This window comes from Diorhabda carinulata, chromosome 5, assembly GCF_026250575.1.
Source record: "Diorhabda carinulata isolate Delta chromosome 5, icDioCari1.1, whole genome shotgun sequence".
Lineage (NCBI taxonomy): Eukaryota > Metazoa > Arthropoda > Insecta > Coleoptera > Chrysomelidae > Diorhabda > Diorhabda carinulata.
Window position 1 is genome coordinate 13,137,963 of NC_079464.1, and position 18,965 is coordinate 13,156,927.

General features: G+C 31.6%; 1 protein-coding gene across 4 annotated transcripts in view; it reads right to left on the reverse strand.

Moving 5' to 3' along the window:
• The window catches only part of LOC130894414 (mushroom body large-type Kenyon cell-specific protein 1), a 217,959-nt gene that overhangs the window by 37,080 nt on the left and 161,914 nt on the right, over window positions 1-18,965 (reverse strand). For 2 of the 4 annotated variants that reach the window (XM_057801254.1, XM_057801251.1), the window contains 2 exons: window positions 15,995-16,375; window positions 1,385-1,516 (listed from right to left, as the gene is read on the reverse strand). In XM_057801254.1, the coding sequence (XP_057657237.1) occupies window positions 1,385-1,516; window positions 15,995-16,375 (513 nt within the window). Of the gene's footprint in view, window positions 1-1,384; window positions 1,529-15,994; window positions 16,376-18,965 lie in introns of all 4 variants that reach the window. The other 2 variants (XM_057801250.1, XM_057801253.1) reach the window with 1 other exon arrangement.

Sequence of the window (18,965 nt, forward strand, 5' to 3'; positions counted from 1 at the left end):
TGGATCCACCAACAGGAAATGGGTGCAGACTGATGATAGTACACATCGGCAGTTCAAATGGTTTTGTTAAACGTAGTTTATTGACTTACGAATCTACTCGTTCAGATGATTACCTTGAAGACATGTTTGCTGATGTTTTAAAAGACTAGTTTGAACAAATTTCAGAAGTCTATGGGGATAGAAAGAAACATGGATCAATAAGGGACATACAACAAATAAATTTTGGCCAAATGGAGTATAAAAGAGGCTTTTTCAAATAATTTATCTACTGATTTAGATACACCAACAGGAAATGGGTGCAGACTGATGATAGTACACATTGGCAGTTGAAATGGTTTCGTTGAACGTAGTTTATTGACTTGCGAATCTACTCGTTCAGGTGATTACGATGAGGACATGTTTGGCGATTTTATAAAGACTAGTTTGAAGAAATGATAGATCTTCCAGAAGTCTATACCAATAGAAAAAAAACATGAACCAATAAGGGACATACAACAAATAAATTTTGGCAAGATTGAGTTTAAAAGAGGATTTTTCAAATAATTTATCTACTGATTTGGATCCACCAACAGGAAATGGGTGCAGACTGATGATAGTACACACGGGCAGTTCAAATGGTTTTGTTAAACGTAGTTTATTGACTTACGAATCTACTCGTTCCGGTGATTACCTTGAAGACATATTTGCTGATGTTTATAAAGACTGGTTTGAACAAATGATAGACTAGAAAGAAACATGGATCAATGAGGGACATACAACAAATAAATTTTGCCAGTCATTTTCATAAATTGAATATAAATTGAAAAATGTATCCAGTAATAAATTTTTGGATGCATTTGAAAACACTGAAACTGCTAAATGTAAAAACAGCTAAAATAGGGATAAAGGGCATATTCATTACAGCCCACACTATAGTTTACTTGTTAATGAATAAGTGTGAAGATTTCCGCCAAGGAAGTTTTCCTGCTGGAATCAATTTTCGCGGAAGGTTTATTGGTGGGAAAATTTAATATAAAACAGGAAGGTTTTAGTTTATCTTCCTTTTCTGAAGACGATTACTTGGTTATCGAAGCGCGCGTCAAACAGTGTGTGTTGTTGTAGTGATATTCTAAACAGTATGTTTCCAACAAACAACAAATATATTGAGGCACACTGTATATATCATAAGAATAAGACCAGGTAGATTAACAAGAAAAATAATAGAAGCAGCAAATACTGATAAACAACGAAAGGCAGACAAAGAAAGAAGTTGATATAGCGAATGAAGAATGAAGAAACAAAGTGTTGAAAGACAGAGATAGGTATAAAGGATTTTAGTACTCTAGTTAGATACTTGAAAAGAAAAAAAGAAATGGGGAGAAGATGAATAAAGTAGCGTGTTTACCTGGGAATCCCATAAATTACGGCTGCTCGTCTAGTACCCAATTTTCCCGATTGTATGTCTCTGAGGGCCGCTTGAAGTTCGTCCTCTGTGTAAGTTCGTCGGCCTGCAACGGCGGACATTCTAGGTTTCGCTCTGAAATCAGAACTAAAATTATAGATATATTAAGAGGTGTTGTTACGAGTCTATGTTTTCAAAATTCATTATTTTTTTGATAACTTTCGTAATAATGCAACGACCGATTAGAAGTTGAATATTATTTGGATAAAATGTTTGTTTACAAAAGACAAATTTGTTGTAGATAAACATCTTCACGAAAACAAAAGTTTTCTTAAGCCCGATAGAACTTTAAATTGTTAATACATAACAGAAAAAATTGAATTTATGAGATAAATTCATGCGTGGTTGTTTTGAAGGAGCGTGCAATTTTGGGGCAATTTTTTTGGGTATTACAAAGAACATAAACTATGTTGACGTCCAAGATTTTAATTGCTGCTAGTATTTCAGCAAAAACAGGAAATTATTGAGACGTGTACATGTTTTAATTACAATAAATCTTACATCTCGATCGAATCAATGTCATCCATATTCGTTAATTTTGTTTATCAAACAACTGAGCAAAGCTAAATTAGATTTGTTGTAAGTATTCCCAGTAACCAGTACAAATTGACTTATAAACTATTTTTCCCTAAGAAATAAGTAACAAGTACTTAGATTAATAAGTTATTTTACTTGAAATTGAAAATTCAAGTACCCAGAACAAAGTATACTAATATCAATTGCATAAGTTATGTGAGGCACAATCAATATTTAATAAATACGCACGATACGTATAATTAGTCTCCAGAACTGAGTAAAGAGGTTATAGAACTTGTAAAGAAAGTTCTAACAACAAACTACCAAGAGCTTTGGAAAAATTGTGTTGAACATGTTATCAAAGAAGAAGATGTAGAGTATGTGGTACCACCCTCTTTACAACCCTTCATAATTCAATCAAATAATGAATTTAATTCAGACGATTCTGACTATCATTAATATATATATATATATATATATATATATATATATATATATATATATATATATATATATATATATAAAGATGCTTTGGAATTGAAATGTTTTTTTTTGTAAAAGTTATTTTCGATTATGGTTTTTGCTATGAAATTTCGTTTTCCAGAAAAAAAAAACGAATGAGGTACAAAAAGGGCTCAGTTCACGTCTGATACCCGGCTTAAGCCAAAACAAAATATTTTCAAGTTCCAAGTAGGACTACAATTAAATGCATCTACATATTTTAAAAAGTATTTATAAAATTAATACATTTACAAAATGAGGTATCTACGACTATGGTAGATCAAACAAAATTGTCCGCAAGGGTTTTTATAATCTGCAATTGATATTGGAAGAGCCATAACTATTCCTTTAAGTACTTTCGTCACTTCAATTACGTATATTAATTAAAATAAATGAATGGAGGTACGCACATGGAAGAAACTTGGGATATTAGAGAAAAGCTAAAAAGGAATTTTCTGCCACTGATCCGACTTCAAAACAAAAAATATAATAATAGCCATGTTTTTCTCTGAATGCCATAGTACAGTGTGGTACAAGTGTGTACCACTAAAGATCTATGGTAAGTTTATAATTTATAAATATTTCTAGCTTTTTCCTTCGTTATGTGCTTAGCTTAAAACTATTCTATGTAGCTAGGTACTCCGATCAACAAAAAAGTTTTCTGAATAGCAGCATCTTTCCTGGACATCTGTTTGGCTTCTTTCGCTGCTAGGCTCTAGTAGGACGTTTAACGAATCTGCAAATCAACTTGTCGATGGTTGATCTGGAATCCACGGTTGTCACATACGCTTTTGTTTAAAAAACTATTTTTTAAGAATAATTTGATCTCTACATTTGCACTACTCACAACTAACTACTAACTGTATTTCGACTTATATATAATATCGTATTTACGTTCATAATCTTCTCAGTATTATTCGAAACAGTAACCAGTTCTATTCACGAATTCTGAAGTATTAATTATTTGTATAATGTTGTTGTTTATGTATACTTTCAAATCATTCACTGATTCTGAAAATTAAATATTCCAATGCGGACCTGGAAAAGTCATTTACTATTCATTGCTCTTTTTGTAAAGATATAGTTGCCCAATAACCACTTTGAAATGAGCCTAATATTCTACATCTTACTGGAATTCTAGTCTTAGAAATAAATCTGATGTAAATGTTGGAAGAACTTCTTGGCATTGTCGGTCAATTCCTTTACGTCTATTTACTACGAATCTGCGCGTTCTAATTGTCTCTGTTGTGCCTCTTGAGATTGTGATTGACGCAACTGCACCGTGCTCACACGCACATCTGCATTGTTTTGTTTGCCTGATCTTCGTGCTCTTATATCTTGCAGGTCTTGCTGGTATTACTTGACTGTACATGTAACCTATAAATAAATCAAGTTAAAATACTATTTGTAAAAAACACTGACTTAATATTGTATTCGTTTGCTCAGTATTTGACTTACCCTTCACAATAAATAAAACACGTATATTCATTAAACACGTACACGTTTCTGTTTTGATTTAAAACTATTTTCAAAAAATTTTAAGTACAATATGTACCGGTACGGTAATGGCCGTTGTTAGCAGGAGCTCACAACACGTGTTTATTTACATGAGACGACTCAGTTATTAATATATCATTATTGCACTGGAACGTAATGATAAGTTCACGATAAGAGTAAAATTAACATGAGGGTTGCGAAGAAAAATCGAAATGATATGTATAACAGTCAAAGGAAATTGAATTGAATTGCCATCTTGCAATCCTATTGCGAATCTGTGGATAAAATAGAAGTAAAAATCGCGTTGGAAAAATAGGGGTTGATCGTAGCAGGGTGAAGGATTGAGAATTTTGACAGTGACAAAGTAAATACAAAAATGTTGCCAAAAAAAAAATAAAAAATTCATAATTAACTAATAAAAAATAGGAGTCGATCGTAGAGGATTGAAAATTTGTAAAATTTTATCTAAAAAATAAAAAAAATAGGAGTGGACTAAACTTGACATTTAGGGGAATTAAAAAATAGATGTTCGATACTCAGACCTACCGGATATGCACACAAAATTTCATGAGAATCGGTCACGCAGTTCAATTACAAACATCGCAAGAATTTTATATATTAGATACTCTTGAATAAATTGTATTATTTTACTGATTACTTAGTCAAAGTACTGGAAGTAAATTTCATCAAGTTTCATCAAGTACTTCTTGATGAAACAAGGAGAAGTACTCAACGTAAAAAAGTACTGAAAACTTGCAGTACATTTTTACTACAAGTACCTCATTTCTGAGCAAAGCACAATTTTTCTACTAAACACAACTTTTCTATGTTATATAGGTTTAATTTTCAAATGAGGTGCAAATATTGGTCTCAATAATTATTTTCAGTACGATCAGTTTGGGTAAGAAATAAATTCACAGATTCATTTAAGTTAAGCGAGTCTGGATAATTTGATGGATGTGTTCAAGCGTGGGAGTATTCATGATGATTTGCTGGAGTGTATTGATAACTGATGCAAAAATTTAAGTTAGGTTAGGTTAGGTTAGCACATTATGACAGTTCGTTTGACAGTTATCATCTATCTGACTTAAAATATAACCAGTTCATTTTATTTTTTAGTTGTATCACGGTTTTAACATTTGATTAAGTTTTATGACATACGATTAAAAAAAATAATACTTGTCTCATACATTCACCTCCTACGCCTCTGTAGTTCAATTAAATGCAGAATACCTAACGTAATAGATGAATATATACGACGACCTATGAGAGAGACATATAAATGCAATTCTGCCCTTGTCCCACTTCAAATTCGCCTCTATGGGAAAATTCATTGACACTAATTCAAAACCGGCAATTTTAAGCACCGACAGAACTTGTGATTTGCATTTCATCTACGTAATTTCGAGTTTCGTCAGAACTCAAAACATACCATTACTTCAAAATGATTTAATTTTTATATCAAGAGACCCAACATTCATTTTTGAACTATAATAAAATACGATTACTTTTTTGACACGTTTTCATTTATTTATGTGAGTTTAGGTAAGGTTCTATCCAAACGTTGGACGTATTGTGTAGTAGCGCAGTACAAGATGAGAAATAAGTGAAAAATTTCTAGAAAATTGATAAATATTGACGATTCCGAAAATACTGACAAAAACAGGTAAATTATATGCATTATCAACTGCAAGCTGGAAATTAGAACAGAGGAAAAGTTGGATAAATGTAAAGAAATGTGAATGCCGGTAAACTTTGTTCAGCCTTAGAGGCAGTAAATTAACAAATTTTTGGTTTCATCAAGTTCTATTTTTCTTTGGGACAATAAATATAACTAGAAAAAATCAAGTATTTTGATGAGTCTTTTATTGGTCAGGTATTTTAGTCTATTAGTTGTACTATTAGTGAAGCACCTTGTGATAGACACATTTTTTGTTTATTATCAGGTTCCAGAACAAATATCTCAGATGTTATTTCGATCCTTCAACATTCCACATATAATTGACTATGGTAAAAATACGGATTTTCTAGATTCAGACTACAAACTTTCAGAGACTGACCTTGAGATTTTGGTCATGGTCATGGCAAATGCAAAAGGAATGGAAATTGAAGTCGTTTAACTCAAACGGCAAATCATTTGGGGTCATCGAGATCCTCTGAATACAAACTTCAACAACTTCGAATTTTCCTTTAAGTATAATCGTGTAAATCACATCATACATAAACTGAATTACTATCAAACGCGTCTAGTGGTTGGTTCATGTTTAGAAGCATGATTACCTACTTCCAACCTAACCTACACTCTTACATTCTACGCTGATGAACCAGACACCAGCCAGACCTTCAATGTTGGTTTAAATCCTTGTTCTTTGACGATATCTGCCACAAATTAGATCATTTGGAAGCAACAAATGTATTTTTGTATCGTGGCTATTAAACCATGTTTCATGCGTTATCTTACACAATGATACTGTTTACATGTAGTGCTGGTACTAAATTTTCTTTGAACGAAGACTAAGACTCGGAACGAACCCCTTCAATATCCTGGTGATAATATAAACAGCACTACTCAACATGTTTTGTTTTTCTTCTTTATCAAAAGACTAATTTTCATCTACTGAATATGAAATATGGAAGTTCTTACAAGTAACCGTCACTGAACTCATTGAAATATTATCTGCCTATATTAATAGGATCCCCGCTTGTGGACCCCCAATTTTTAGATTTTCTGTTTATTTCGTTTTTTTATATCACGTCTGATGTCACGTCCAACGGGAACAAGATGAAAAGTATTCTATATTCTTTTCCTGGCTTTAAGCTATTTCCATACCAATTTTGGGCCAAATCTGTTCGGCAGTTTTTACTCAAATATTTATTAAAAATGAAACAGTTTTGATTCATATAAAATATCTCTAATATTTTGGTATTCTAAATTTTTTTTAATTCCAAGTTTTCTTCTGAAATAATCTCAATCGGTATCGGAAAAGTAAAATTTCCAAGTTTTATAATTTTCTATTCTTACTGTTGCTGTGATTATAGTTTTTCTTCCTTTTCACTTTTTCAATGTTTATTATCACTTTAATTAATTTATGAATGATTTGTTTATAAATCTGTATTTTGGTGATTTAACGGCGTTGCCAGATGTCGTTTTCGATGGACTTTCGGCGATTATTTTAACCCTTACACTGCTGAAGAAAAATATTCTCAATCTACTCGAGACAAAATGACTTTAATCATTGTCTATTTTTCTGAACATGAGATTAAGAAAACCTACTTACCAATCCAAAACTATACAGAGCAATAGAGAAACGTTCAGACTAGTCAGTAACCTTATATATTGAATATTACATAACCTTTTCATATCATAGATTAAATACGTATTTGCCAATGAAAAAATTTTACCAAAAGCTTCAGCAAAACCAAAATTTCTAATAGAAAATCAATTAAAAGAAATACTTAGAAGGCAAGTACTTTTTTAAAAAGACTATAGACAAAGTTCTTAATCGGTTATAGATGATGAGATAAACCCAGAATTGAGTCAAAATAGGTCATGGGAACTTTTAAAAGAAATAGCATTTCAGAATGTTTAGTTTAATAGAAAAAAAAGTGTAGTATTGAGAAGAAATTACCTGAGGACTATAAAAAATTAAGGAGCCAAAGTAGAAATATATATTATATTGAGATGGATCGATGAAAGACATACATCTATTAAATTTTGATGCTGTTGAAAAGAGGCTTTTTCAAATAATTGATCTGCTGGTTTAAATCCACTAACAGGAAAAGAGTGCAAACGGCAGTTAAAGCAGTTTTGTTGAAGGTGGTTTAATGACTTTTGGATCTACTTGTGACTACCATGAGGATATGAATGCTAATGCTTTTAGAAAATTGATAACGGTTGTGGGTTTCCTCCATAAATAAAAATTTAAAAAGTATGATATTGATGAAATTGCAGAAAATCGTGGAATGACCTTTGCGAACTGAACCCGATTGAACTGGTATGAATTCGGATGAAGGGAGAAGTTTCAAGAAAAACTAATTTCTTTAAAGGCATCTGATCTAATTAAAGAAGCTGGACAATATTACTGATAGATCGTGCCACTCACTGTAAATAGTGCTTGCAACAGTTCATCTAATTATTCCGATTCTAATTTATATTTGTAAGAATAATTATACCGATTAATTTTTATATTAAAATTATTCTTTCTAGGTTGTTAAGAAATCAAAGTTTTTACCTATTTATATAACCACTACGCCACGATGTTTTTCAGGTGTTTGGAAGTTATCAGGTAGGTTAATTAGGTGAAAATATATTACATCAATCATTTAGTCGTATTTTTCTAGTTTTTTTTTGGTGAAATTGATAACTTTTCTGAGCTTTTCATATCAATATACGCCCCTGTGTGAAATTTGAACAAAATCGGAGGCAGAAGATTTTTTTGTAATTTTTATAACAAATTTTATAACCTTCGAAATTTGAAAAAATAGCCTACATCGAAAGTAACGAAAAATCACGTGGTATCATGTATTTTCTAATGGAGATTTTGAAAATCACATCAGTTTTTCAGTTTGAGCAATAGTTTTCCCGAAAATCCGATTTTCATAACTTTTCTACCTTTAAAGAATTTTTTCAGTGAAATTGATAATTTTTTTGAGTTTATCACATCACAATACGCTCCTGTGTGGAATTTGAGCGAAATCGGAGGCAGAAGATTTTTTTTGTCATTTTTAAACCTTCGAAAATTTTGAAGAAATGGTGAACTAAGTAACGAAAAAAACACGTATTGTCATGTATTTTCTTATGGAGATTTCGAAAATCAGGCTACCATTGTCAAATCCATATGACATTTAAGTAAGTACCAGCTCTCACGACTTCAAGTAAATTTTCATGACATTCGATTAACCAGAGTTAATTTATCATTCGTCCTTGATGAAAAAAAATTAGTTTTTCATACCTTGTGGAAAAATGGAACATGTTTGGAAGTTATAAGCAAGTTATCTAGGTGAAAAGAGTAAACTGTCTATACAATAGTGATACGCCTATGGATTACGAATGCTTCTTCATTTATTACTCTCTCATTAATAAAAATAGACTATAGAAAATTGGTTCATCCTTGGGACCTCTGTATGGTACAACTATAAAATAGGTAAATAATCGTAAAATGCGTAGAAAGTTTTTTTTGTCCATATCCTTTATCTGGAATACATCGATGGGACTACAGCTTCTATGGATAAAATATTTTTACATATTTAAAGGCTTCAACCGAGACCATTGAGTTTTTTTTAAACGCGAGACGTATTTTGGAACATTATTTTAACATAGTAGACTAGATAATTTCTAATATTACTGCGTAATAACAATTTCTTACCACACCACGTGAATTTATAACCTAAATCCAATCAAAATAAATTAATTACAAATACAACATAGAATTAATTCACTTATTCGGCTATATTCGCTTGTTTTGATTTCCAAACCATCATCGTGATTGTTTATCGAGTTACCATTTTGCGAGGCCTAAAAATTGAAGCGTAATTTGTTTTCGAGTGGGATAGGTTAGTCAACTCTGTACTGTTATCAATGTTTTATTTTCGATTCTACGAAAATTTTAGTGGTAATACTCTCTGATAATAACGTATCGTTTCCTAACTAACTTCGTATGGAATTTAATGATTTTCATTCGATACAAGTTTTTATTTTTAACCATAAAATCCTAAAGCTTCATTTTTTTACGTTAATACAGAAGACACGTCAAATTCAAGTATCTTTAATTTAAATGTATATAGAGTTATAGGCCAAATTAATATATTTTGAACAAATAATTTCCAGGAATCTGAAAACCGTTTCAAAACCTCTAAAACCGTGTAATTTGAGATTGTATCATCCCTCATTGGCGAGCTTAACATTTGGTAGCCAAAAAAACCACCAAATTATTTCACTATTTAAAGTTTTTTGCTTGTAGTTGGGAAACGGTGAATCAGAAAATGTAATTCTATTTAAAAATACAGAGAACTAAATTCTGTCTTTTTGTAAATTGACATACGAAACTTCAAATTCGGTTGAGTGGTATAGCCGAAATTGAATGTTTAAAACGAAAAAATTTGTATTTCGGTGCAAACTCACATTTTGCGGCTTTCCAAGACCACATATTTTGAAAACAGATACTCTTATTGAAAAAAAACTCGTGGAATAAAAGTTGTAGAGTATAAAATTCTATGTAAACTTACTGCCTCAGTTTCTCAATTGAGTCAATTTAGAAATGGATGATTAAAAAAGTATTCAATCATTACATGCTGAGATCTTAACTACAGTCGAAGAAAAAAGAATAGAAACATTGACAAAAAGAAGTATAGAAAAGAAGAATGAGAAGCATCTTGGAACGAACAGAATTTTCTCTGGCTGGACTGCTTCTTCAGGAACCTTCAGCTCTTCTACAGTAACTGTTGTCTCTGGTTTCTTGCCTTCTTCTTCGACAGTAATAATTTTTGTCTTTTCTTGTTTTCCGTTTTTCTGTTTCTTGTTGACGCGTTTCTTTATAACCTATTTATTTGACTCTCGAACGGTACCTTTAGGGTTACTTGGCGGAAAACTACTTGATTGAACTTAGTCTTCAATCATTTTTTCCATTTCATACCATTTTCTTCTTCATCGTCACTTATATGATCAACATCACTTGCCTCTCATGGATATAAAAATTCTTCATACTCATTATTCTCCAAAGTAACTGACTCTATAGAAACAAATCTATACTCATGCACGAAGGGGTTTTCACCAAAATTAAAGGTAGAAAGATATAATCTTTGGTAAAAGTGTGTAATAGAGTGAGCTACATATTACTAGACCTGTATTACTCCAAAATTTTTTTTTTACAAAAAAGATCACGGAAATGTTCGCTTGGGGTACATTAGTACCATCCTCTTAGCTTTATGAGAGTTAAAAATTCATTAATTTCCGTTTGTTATCTTGGATAAGCTGCACTGTATATTTTATTGAAGCTAATGAAAAATTTGTTTCTTATAATAATTGAAAACTATTCGAAGTTTCGACCGAACCCCGTATATGAGTTAGCAAAGCAAATTACACAATGTTAGCATTTATTTTATGACACAAACAAATTAAAAAAATAAATAAAACGGTGTTTAACACAACCACTCACCGACGTGGTATCAAAGAAAGATGATGCGATCAAACCCTGGCACTGCACTTTTATCCATGGCCACTTCACTTGCAGTGATGGAAAAAACAAAAACCGAATTATTTTCGCGAGTTGAATGAGTGTGTGGCACTCGGCAAACATAGACGGTAAACAATTGTGATACATACGCAGATATAAAAAACAAATAGACCATATGCAGTGTGGTGATTGACCCCGATGATAATAGGAACTGCATGGAAATTATTTGGGATTTAAAAAAAAATACTCACAGCAAATATTGAATATATAGGGAGTGAAAAAATTCAGTGATAGGGCTTCTATCACCATTAACATATCACTTACAAATAATTGGTTTTTCTATTCGCTCAATCATATATTGATATTAATCAACTAGAATTTATTTCAATTAAGAAGCTTTTTTTCTAGTGAAGTAGAAACCACTACATCCTTGTCAATATGCATACCAAACAGATATTGCATTGGCACAATTGACAATCGGATTTCAAAATGCTTCGACGAACAATGTCTTCGACAATACTCAACAAGAGGCTGTCGAAAGAGCACTAGACGCGAGAGGAGTAGATAGGACACAACTTTTATCCACAAGAACAGCAGAAATGAAAGTAGGGGAGACACCATTTCTATTACTGCTAACAGAAGATGTTCACAAGGGGAGTTGCATCCCCATTTATGTGGAGTTTAGTGGTAGACGAACTCTTATGCGAGTTGACTGACCTCTGTCAAGGATACTTAGAGAATCAACACTAAGATATAATTCAGAGAGGACACAACTACACAAGTAGGTGGTGTCGATCGTTGGTATTAAACGTCAGCCCGGATAATACCTACCCAATAACCACCACTAAAGGAAAAGCCTATCGAACCAGAGAGGTAGGTCATTGAATGGAAAACACTGGGATAATATCTATGACTCACACTAGATACTAAACTTTTGTGGAACAAACATGAAGAAGAGGTAATCACTAAAGCCACGAAAGCACTGAGAGGAATTGGGGTGGATGTACACGGCACGGATTGTGAGACCAATCATCATATATGGAGCAGTGGTTTGGGTTACTAGAGCTATTCTAAACACCACGAGGAACAATCTTTCGAAGATACAAAAACTAAACCGGGGCTGAACTATGATGTATAAATTATTTCTTTTTTTCTGGAACTTCAAAGTTGAAAAACTATGTGAATGGATGATTTCCGCACCCAACATATATACATCAAATTCTTAATCATAATTTTCTCTATAACATACTAAAATTTTTAACGAAATCTAGATAATTACCAAATTTTCACTACTGTCAGTATCTATATTATTTATTATAAATTGTTATAATTATGTCCTACTAAAATAATATTTAATGGAAATTGCGATTTTTATCAAACCACGAATGAAAACTAACTTAAGAATTAAGAAAACTTCTATTATCTGGCAGTTGTATCAACTAAGTTTTCATCGATTTTGATTCTCCATATTAAGTTAGATATGAGAAAAACGTCCCTTTTCATAGCAGTTGTAAAAAAAGTATTTAGGGGCTGAGACAGGCAAAGACTCTTCTGAAAAACTATAACCAGTGGAGATCTGCTGAATGTATTAGTCTAAATAAAATATAATGTAGGTGAGAATTATATATTATCACAAAATTTGAAACATCAAATTATTTGATTTTGAATAGGAACCGAACAAAATAATAAAGATCTCTAATTTTACGAGTCTCGACAGAGCATGAAAATGTCCTGTAAGCGCGAAAGCATTTTAATACGGTCGTTATTTTACGAAAATGTACAACTCTAAATCTAGTTTTCATATTAGTATTTCATATAGTAAAAGACTCAAGATAAACGTAGCTATAAACGTGAAATATCTGAAAGGTTACGACGCCGTTTTCGTGAATTGGAAGTTTTATTGGTTATTTTACGCAGTGGAGAATATAACAATTGCGTTTATTTAACTTCGCTGGTTTTGTAGTCATAAAAAGTAATTTTTGTTATAACCTTCATTTAAAGTTATAAAGTAACGAATAAATTCATCACACATACAAAATTCTGTATCGATTACGAATCGCAGCTCTTTTACGTATCTTTATTTTCAGTTGCTGAATATATCAGAGTGATTCATGTATAAAAAATAATTTTCGAATAATTCAGTGGCGTAAAAGTGCTAGACCGGTCTGTTAAAAAGTGTAGGAAGTAGCCGGGACCGCTTAACCTCACTTTTGAGTTTACTTATAGATATAAACGAGAAGGATGTACTAGTGTCTGTTGAACTACGCATCAAGGACGAGTAGTGGTGGCAAAATTCCACATGTATGGCACCCCTGAGCAAATATTACCGATGAGAACGTCAGCGCTGTAGAAAAACTCACTTTAGAAGTCCGACGCAGTATTGGGCGTCAGCGTAGGTGATATTGAGTAAATAATCTATGATCTGCTCCGTTAACGTAAAATTTCAGCGAGATGGATGGGTGTGAAGACGTTCGAATATTGAGCAGAAATTCACACACTGGGAAGTTTGCACGCGTTCCCTGCAACGTTATGAAGAGAATATATAAAAGACACTACAATACCCATAATGAACTACACCGCTAAGACACGGCTAAAAACCGCGAAAACCAAAAGAATGATGGAAACAGCAGAGATGAAAAAGCTACGGAAAACCTACTGGACAGGGAAAGAACTGACTACATCAGAAGATTGTATAAAATAGATGACGTCAACGGATGGATTCTATCAAGAAAGAAAGGATGGAATGAGCAAATAAGTCGTATGTGTATCAACAGACTGGTCAAGATAGCACGCGATAAATCCCCATTGGGCCGAAGCAGAATCTGAGGCAAAGATTTCGAAAATAAAACAGGCAACTACGCCTAATAAATGGAAGAAGACAAAACTCAGGTTTATTCCAAATGTAAAAATAAAAAGGTTGAGGAAGTGACAGATGTCCGTTTCGTAAAAATGTGCTCCCCTCAGAACAAAAATGTAATACCAATTGGTATGAGAATATTGAAAACCCTCTTATTATATGGATTTCACCTCGTATTTATTATTTTCCTAGATATTTCATGTATCATCTTGATTTACTCGGCACTCTAGTAAAATTTAGAATCTACAAGTATCTTTAGTACATGCATGTTTATAATATAAAATAAAATACCATTAGTCTTACAAATACCGTTCTACAAAATAAAACATACGATAAGAAAAGCTTGTGACCGATAAAAGCAAAGTCGTTCCAAGAAAAAATATTTAAACTTTCATTTAACAAACCATCTTTTAAATGGCGCTGCATTTATTTGTTATTGACCCCTTTCGTTGGATTAAAGTATGTGAGTTCATTTAACTGCCTATGTTTTGTTTTTAACGAGAAAACGTCTAATTTTAACACAATAGTTCACTTGAAAGTACTTTGCCATTGGCGATATCACAAAATGAATGACTTATTAATTTTATTTCACTCGATTGCACTCGATTTATTATTATTAGGACAATGAAATTATTTGTCATATTTTGTTTCCATTTATTTTCCGCCATATTGAGTTATTTCAATTTATTTTCCATCGTTTTTTGAGTAGTCAAATGACTATATTCGAGTTGAATAGTTTTTTGAGTGAATCAATTATATTTGAAGACATAATTATATTTGAAGACATTGAATAGTTGTTGAGCCAATCGACTTTATTTCAAAACATTTTGAGCAATTTCAATTTATTTTGGATCGTTTTTTGAGTGAATCGATCATATTTAAAAACATTTTGAGTTATATGTATTTATTTTCCGCAATTTTGAGTTATTTCAATTTATTTTCAATCGTTTTTTGAGTGCAGCGACTATATTTGAAGACAATATAACGTTCTTTGAGTGAATTGAATATATTTCAACACATTTTGAGTTATTTCAATTTATTTTAGATCGTTTTTTGAGTGAATCGATCATATTTAAGAACATTTTGAGTTATATGTTTTTATTTTCCGCTTTTTTGAGTTATTTCAATTTATTTTCAATCGTATTTGAGTCAACTGACTATATTCAAATTCATTGAATCGTTTTTTGAGTGAAGCGACTATATTTGAAGATAATATAACGTTTTTTGAGTGTACCGACTATATTTCATAGCATTTTGAGTTACTTCAATTTATTTTGAATCGGTTTTTGAGTAAATCGACCATATTTAAAAACATTTTGAGTTATATGTATTTATTTTCCGCAATTTTGAGTTATTTCAAATTATTTTGGATCGGTTTTTGAGGGAATCGATCATATTTGAAAACATTTTGAGTTATATGTATTTATTTTCCGCAATTTTGAGTTATTTCAATTTATTTTCAATCGTTTTTTGAGTCAATTGACTATATTTGAAGACAATATATTGTCTTTTGAGTGAACAGAAATTTTATTGATGCTTGTCAAATTCACTCTATCATCTGAAATCTGTATGTCTACTTCATATATTTTTTCAAAACACGGCTTGGATTGAATTAAATTAAATCTCGAAGCTTCATTTTTATCTTTAGAAAAACAACATTGAGTATCTAAACCTATCTAGAAAAGCCCCAACCAAGTTTCTAGTTAACTTTCAGTCTCTGAAGACGATAACTTGGTTATCGAAACGCGCGTCATACAGTGTATTTGTGATTGTTGGTGTATTGGTAGTGGTGTTCGATATGATTATCACGAGTAATACAAGTAACTTCAACTTTGATATATTATTTGTGTTACGTAGATGTTTATTATAGACGATATGATGTACTATGAGTTTATTCAATTGGGGAATGCACCTGTGACCATCACCGTTTTTCAAGATCGCTGCAGCACTCTCCAGGGAGCGGTTTCCCCAATTTTGGTATTGATAATATTTGATTTGAAATATACTCACTTGAATATATGCCTGGAATCTAAGGTAGGCAATCTAACATGGTTCGCAGTCCCCACTTTCTGCTCGTGTGTTGTAACGCTGCTATTATTATTAACGGAACCTTTACTTAGGTCCAATGGTTGTTCTCCACCCACATTGTTTGATCCTCCATTACTTTTCTCGGCGTCGTTCAACGTCGCCGCAGTATGGAACGATCTCGCAACGTTCGCCAGGTACCAATTGGGATTAAGGAGAGTGGGGTTGTAGAAGGGTAAATTGGGGGTAGGGGTTCCTACGGGACTGGGGCCCCCAGATAAAGCCGCTACTGCTAGCGCGGCCATAGACATGTTTTCGATCGTTGTCATTGCCGTTTGTGGTGGCAGTGAGTGCTGAATGCTGGGTCTGAAAAAAAAAACAACATCAAATTGGACGATACTTACTATCAATTATCGTCAATTTTCATATTCGTTCCGAGATATTTCGTTTTGACTTATTTACTTATGACTAACAAGAATCTTTGGAAACTGTAAATTTTGAATAGTAGAGTGAACAGTAATTACTACGCAAATAATTTTATTTCATCTTTCTGTCGTATATATTAAATACAAGATCCAATATTCTGTTCGATTATTTCAAAATATTGTAATGAAAAAGTCGGCCCTGGAGTCGGTCGTGTCCGTAGTGAAATTTTACAATTCGGCGAAGGCGCGGCACATTGATATACGTTTTATATATCCGGAATTCGTTTGATATTTGTTTCTATATAAGATTTCATCATAGTAGGCGATTTGTTTACATTGTTCTTTTTTGAATTAATTTCTAGAAAGGTCTATTTATTTATTTGTTTTGTTTGTTTATCTTCTAGAATTTTCGAGAACTTTGTTTGGATATATAAACGGGTGTGTTCATCGAAATTTACTTAGTTTGAAATGGGCATAGTGAACAGGACGAAATAGAAAGTAACCGAAGAATTTAAATAAATTATATAATTTAGTCAAGTATTAGTATTAATCTAATTATTATAAGTTAGTTAAGTGTAGTTTTCGAATAAATTAAGTTTGTGAAAGACAGTGTTTATAAAGACCTTCGCCATTATAAATAAATAACAAAAATGTAACATCGGTGTCAATTGTGGGGTATTGTAAATAAATAATCACATAAACATGGCTAAAAGACTTGAAAGTAATCGCGAGTGGAAATGTCGTCCTTTTCGTCCATTTTACTAGAAATTGATCAGACCAAATTGGGGGACTCGTCTTTGAATGCATTAATTTTTGACTCTTAGGCATGTTTATATCACTATTTATTTACAATACCCCATCAATGTAATGATTTTCTCATTTATTCATACAATAATTATATCAGTTGGGTGAATCTATAAGAAAAACAATATATTGGTTAATCTGAGGAACGATCTTTCTGCGGATATCTTGTCATTTAGAACTGATATAGCCAATGACATGGAAATTTCATTCCTTGAATTGGATATCGAGAAAAATATGAAAACGTTGAATGAGAAGAAGAAATCTGATATGGAGAATGAAATGACAACGATGAAAAATCAGATGGACAAAATAACCAAAGAGTTAGAAAAAAAGATTGGAAATTCGAGAACAGAAAATATTTTAGGAGAAGAGTAGGAGATCGAACAAATGAAATCCTGCAATTCGAAAATACTACTCAAAACCAAACCCAACGACAGTTTAACACGTGTTAAGGTTTGACGGTAAGACGTCTTGGACCAATTACGTTTTTTGAGTGAATCGACTATATTCAAAAACATTGAGTCGCTTTTTGAGCGAATCGACTATATTTAAGGACATTGAATTGTTTTTTGACTTAATCGACCATATTTGAAGACATTGAATCATTTTTTGAGTAAAGCGAATTTATTTGGGAACAATATAACGTTTTTTGAGTAAACCGACTATATTTTAGAATTTTAAACATTTTAAAACATTAAAACATACTTAAAACATTATATTTAAAAACATAAAATTTATTTTCGGTCAATATTTTGGGTGAATCCACCATATTTGAAAACATTTTGAGCTATATGTATTTATTTCCTGCTAGTTTTGAGTTCTTTCATTTTATTTTCAATCGTTTTTTGAGTGAATCGACTATATTTAAAGACATTGAATAGTTTTTTGTGTGAATAAATTATTTTTGAAGATGTTGAATAGTTTTTTGAGTCAATCGACTATATTTCAAAACATTTTGAGTTATTTCAATTTATTTTGAATCATTTTTTGAGTAAATCAACCATATTTGAAAACACTTTGAGTTATATGTATTTATTTTCCGCAATTTTGAGTCAATTCAATATCTCTTCAATCGTTTTTTGAGTGAATCAACTATATTTCAGAACATTTTGAATTATTTGAATTTATTTTCAATCGTTTTATAAGTGAATCGACTATATTTGTAGACATTGAATAGTTTTTTGAGTGAATAAATTATATTTGAAGAGATTGAATAGTTTTTTGAGTCAATTGACTATATTTCAAAACATTTTGAATAATATCAATTTAATTTGGATAGTTTCTTGAGTGAATCGACTATATTTCAAAACACTTTGAGTTATTTCAATTTATTTTGAATCGTTTTTTGAGTAAATCAACCATATTTGAAAACATTTGGAGCTAGATGTATTTATTTTCCGCAATTTTGAGTTAATTCAATATATCTTCAATCGTTTTTTTAGTGAATCGACTGAACTCAAAGACCTTGAATCGTTTTTTAAATGAATCGACTGTATTCAAAGATATTCAAACGTTTTTTGAGTGAATCGACTATATTTCAAAACACCTTGAGTTATTTCAATTAATTTTGGATCGTTTTTTGAGTGAATCGACTATATTTGAAAACATTTTGAATGATATGTACTTATTTCCTCCAATTTGGAGTTATACCAATTTATTTTAAATTGTTTTTTGAATGAATCGACTATATTCAAAGACATTGAAACGTTTTTTGAGTGAATCGACTA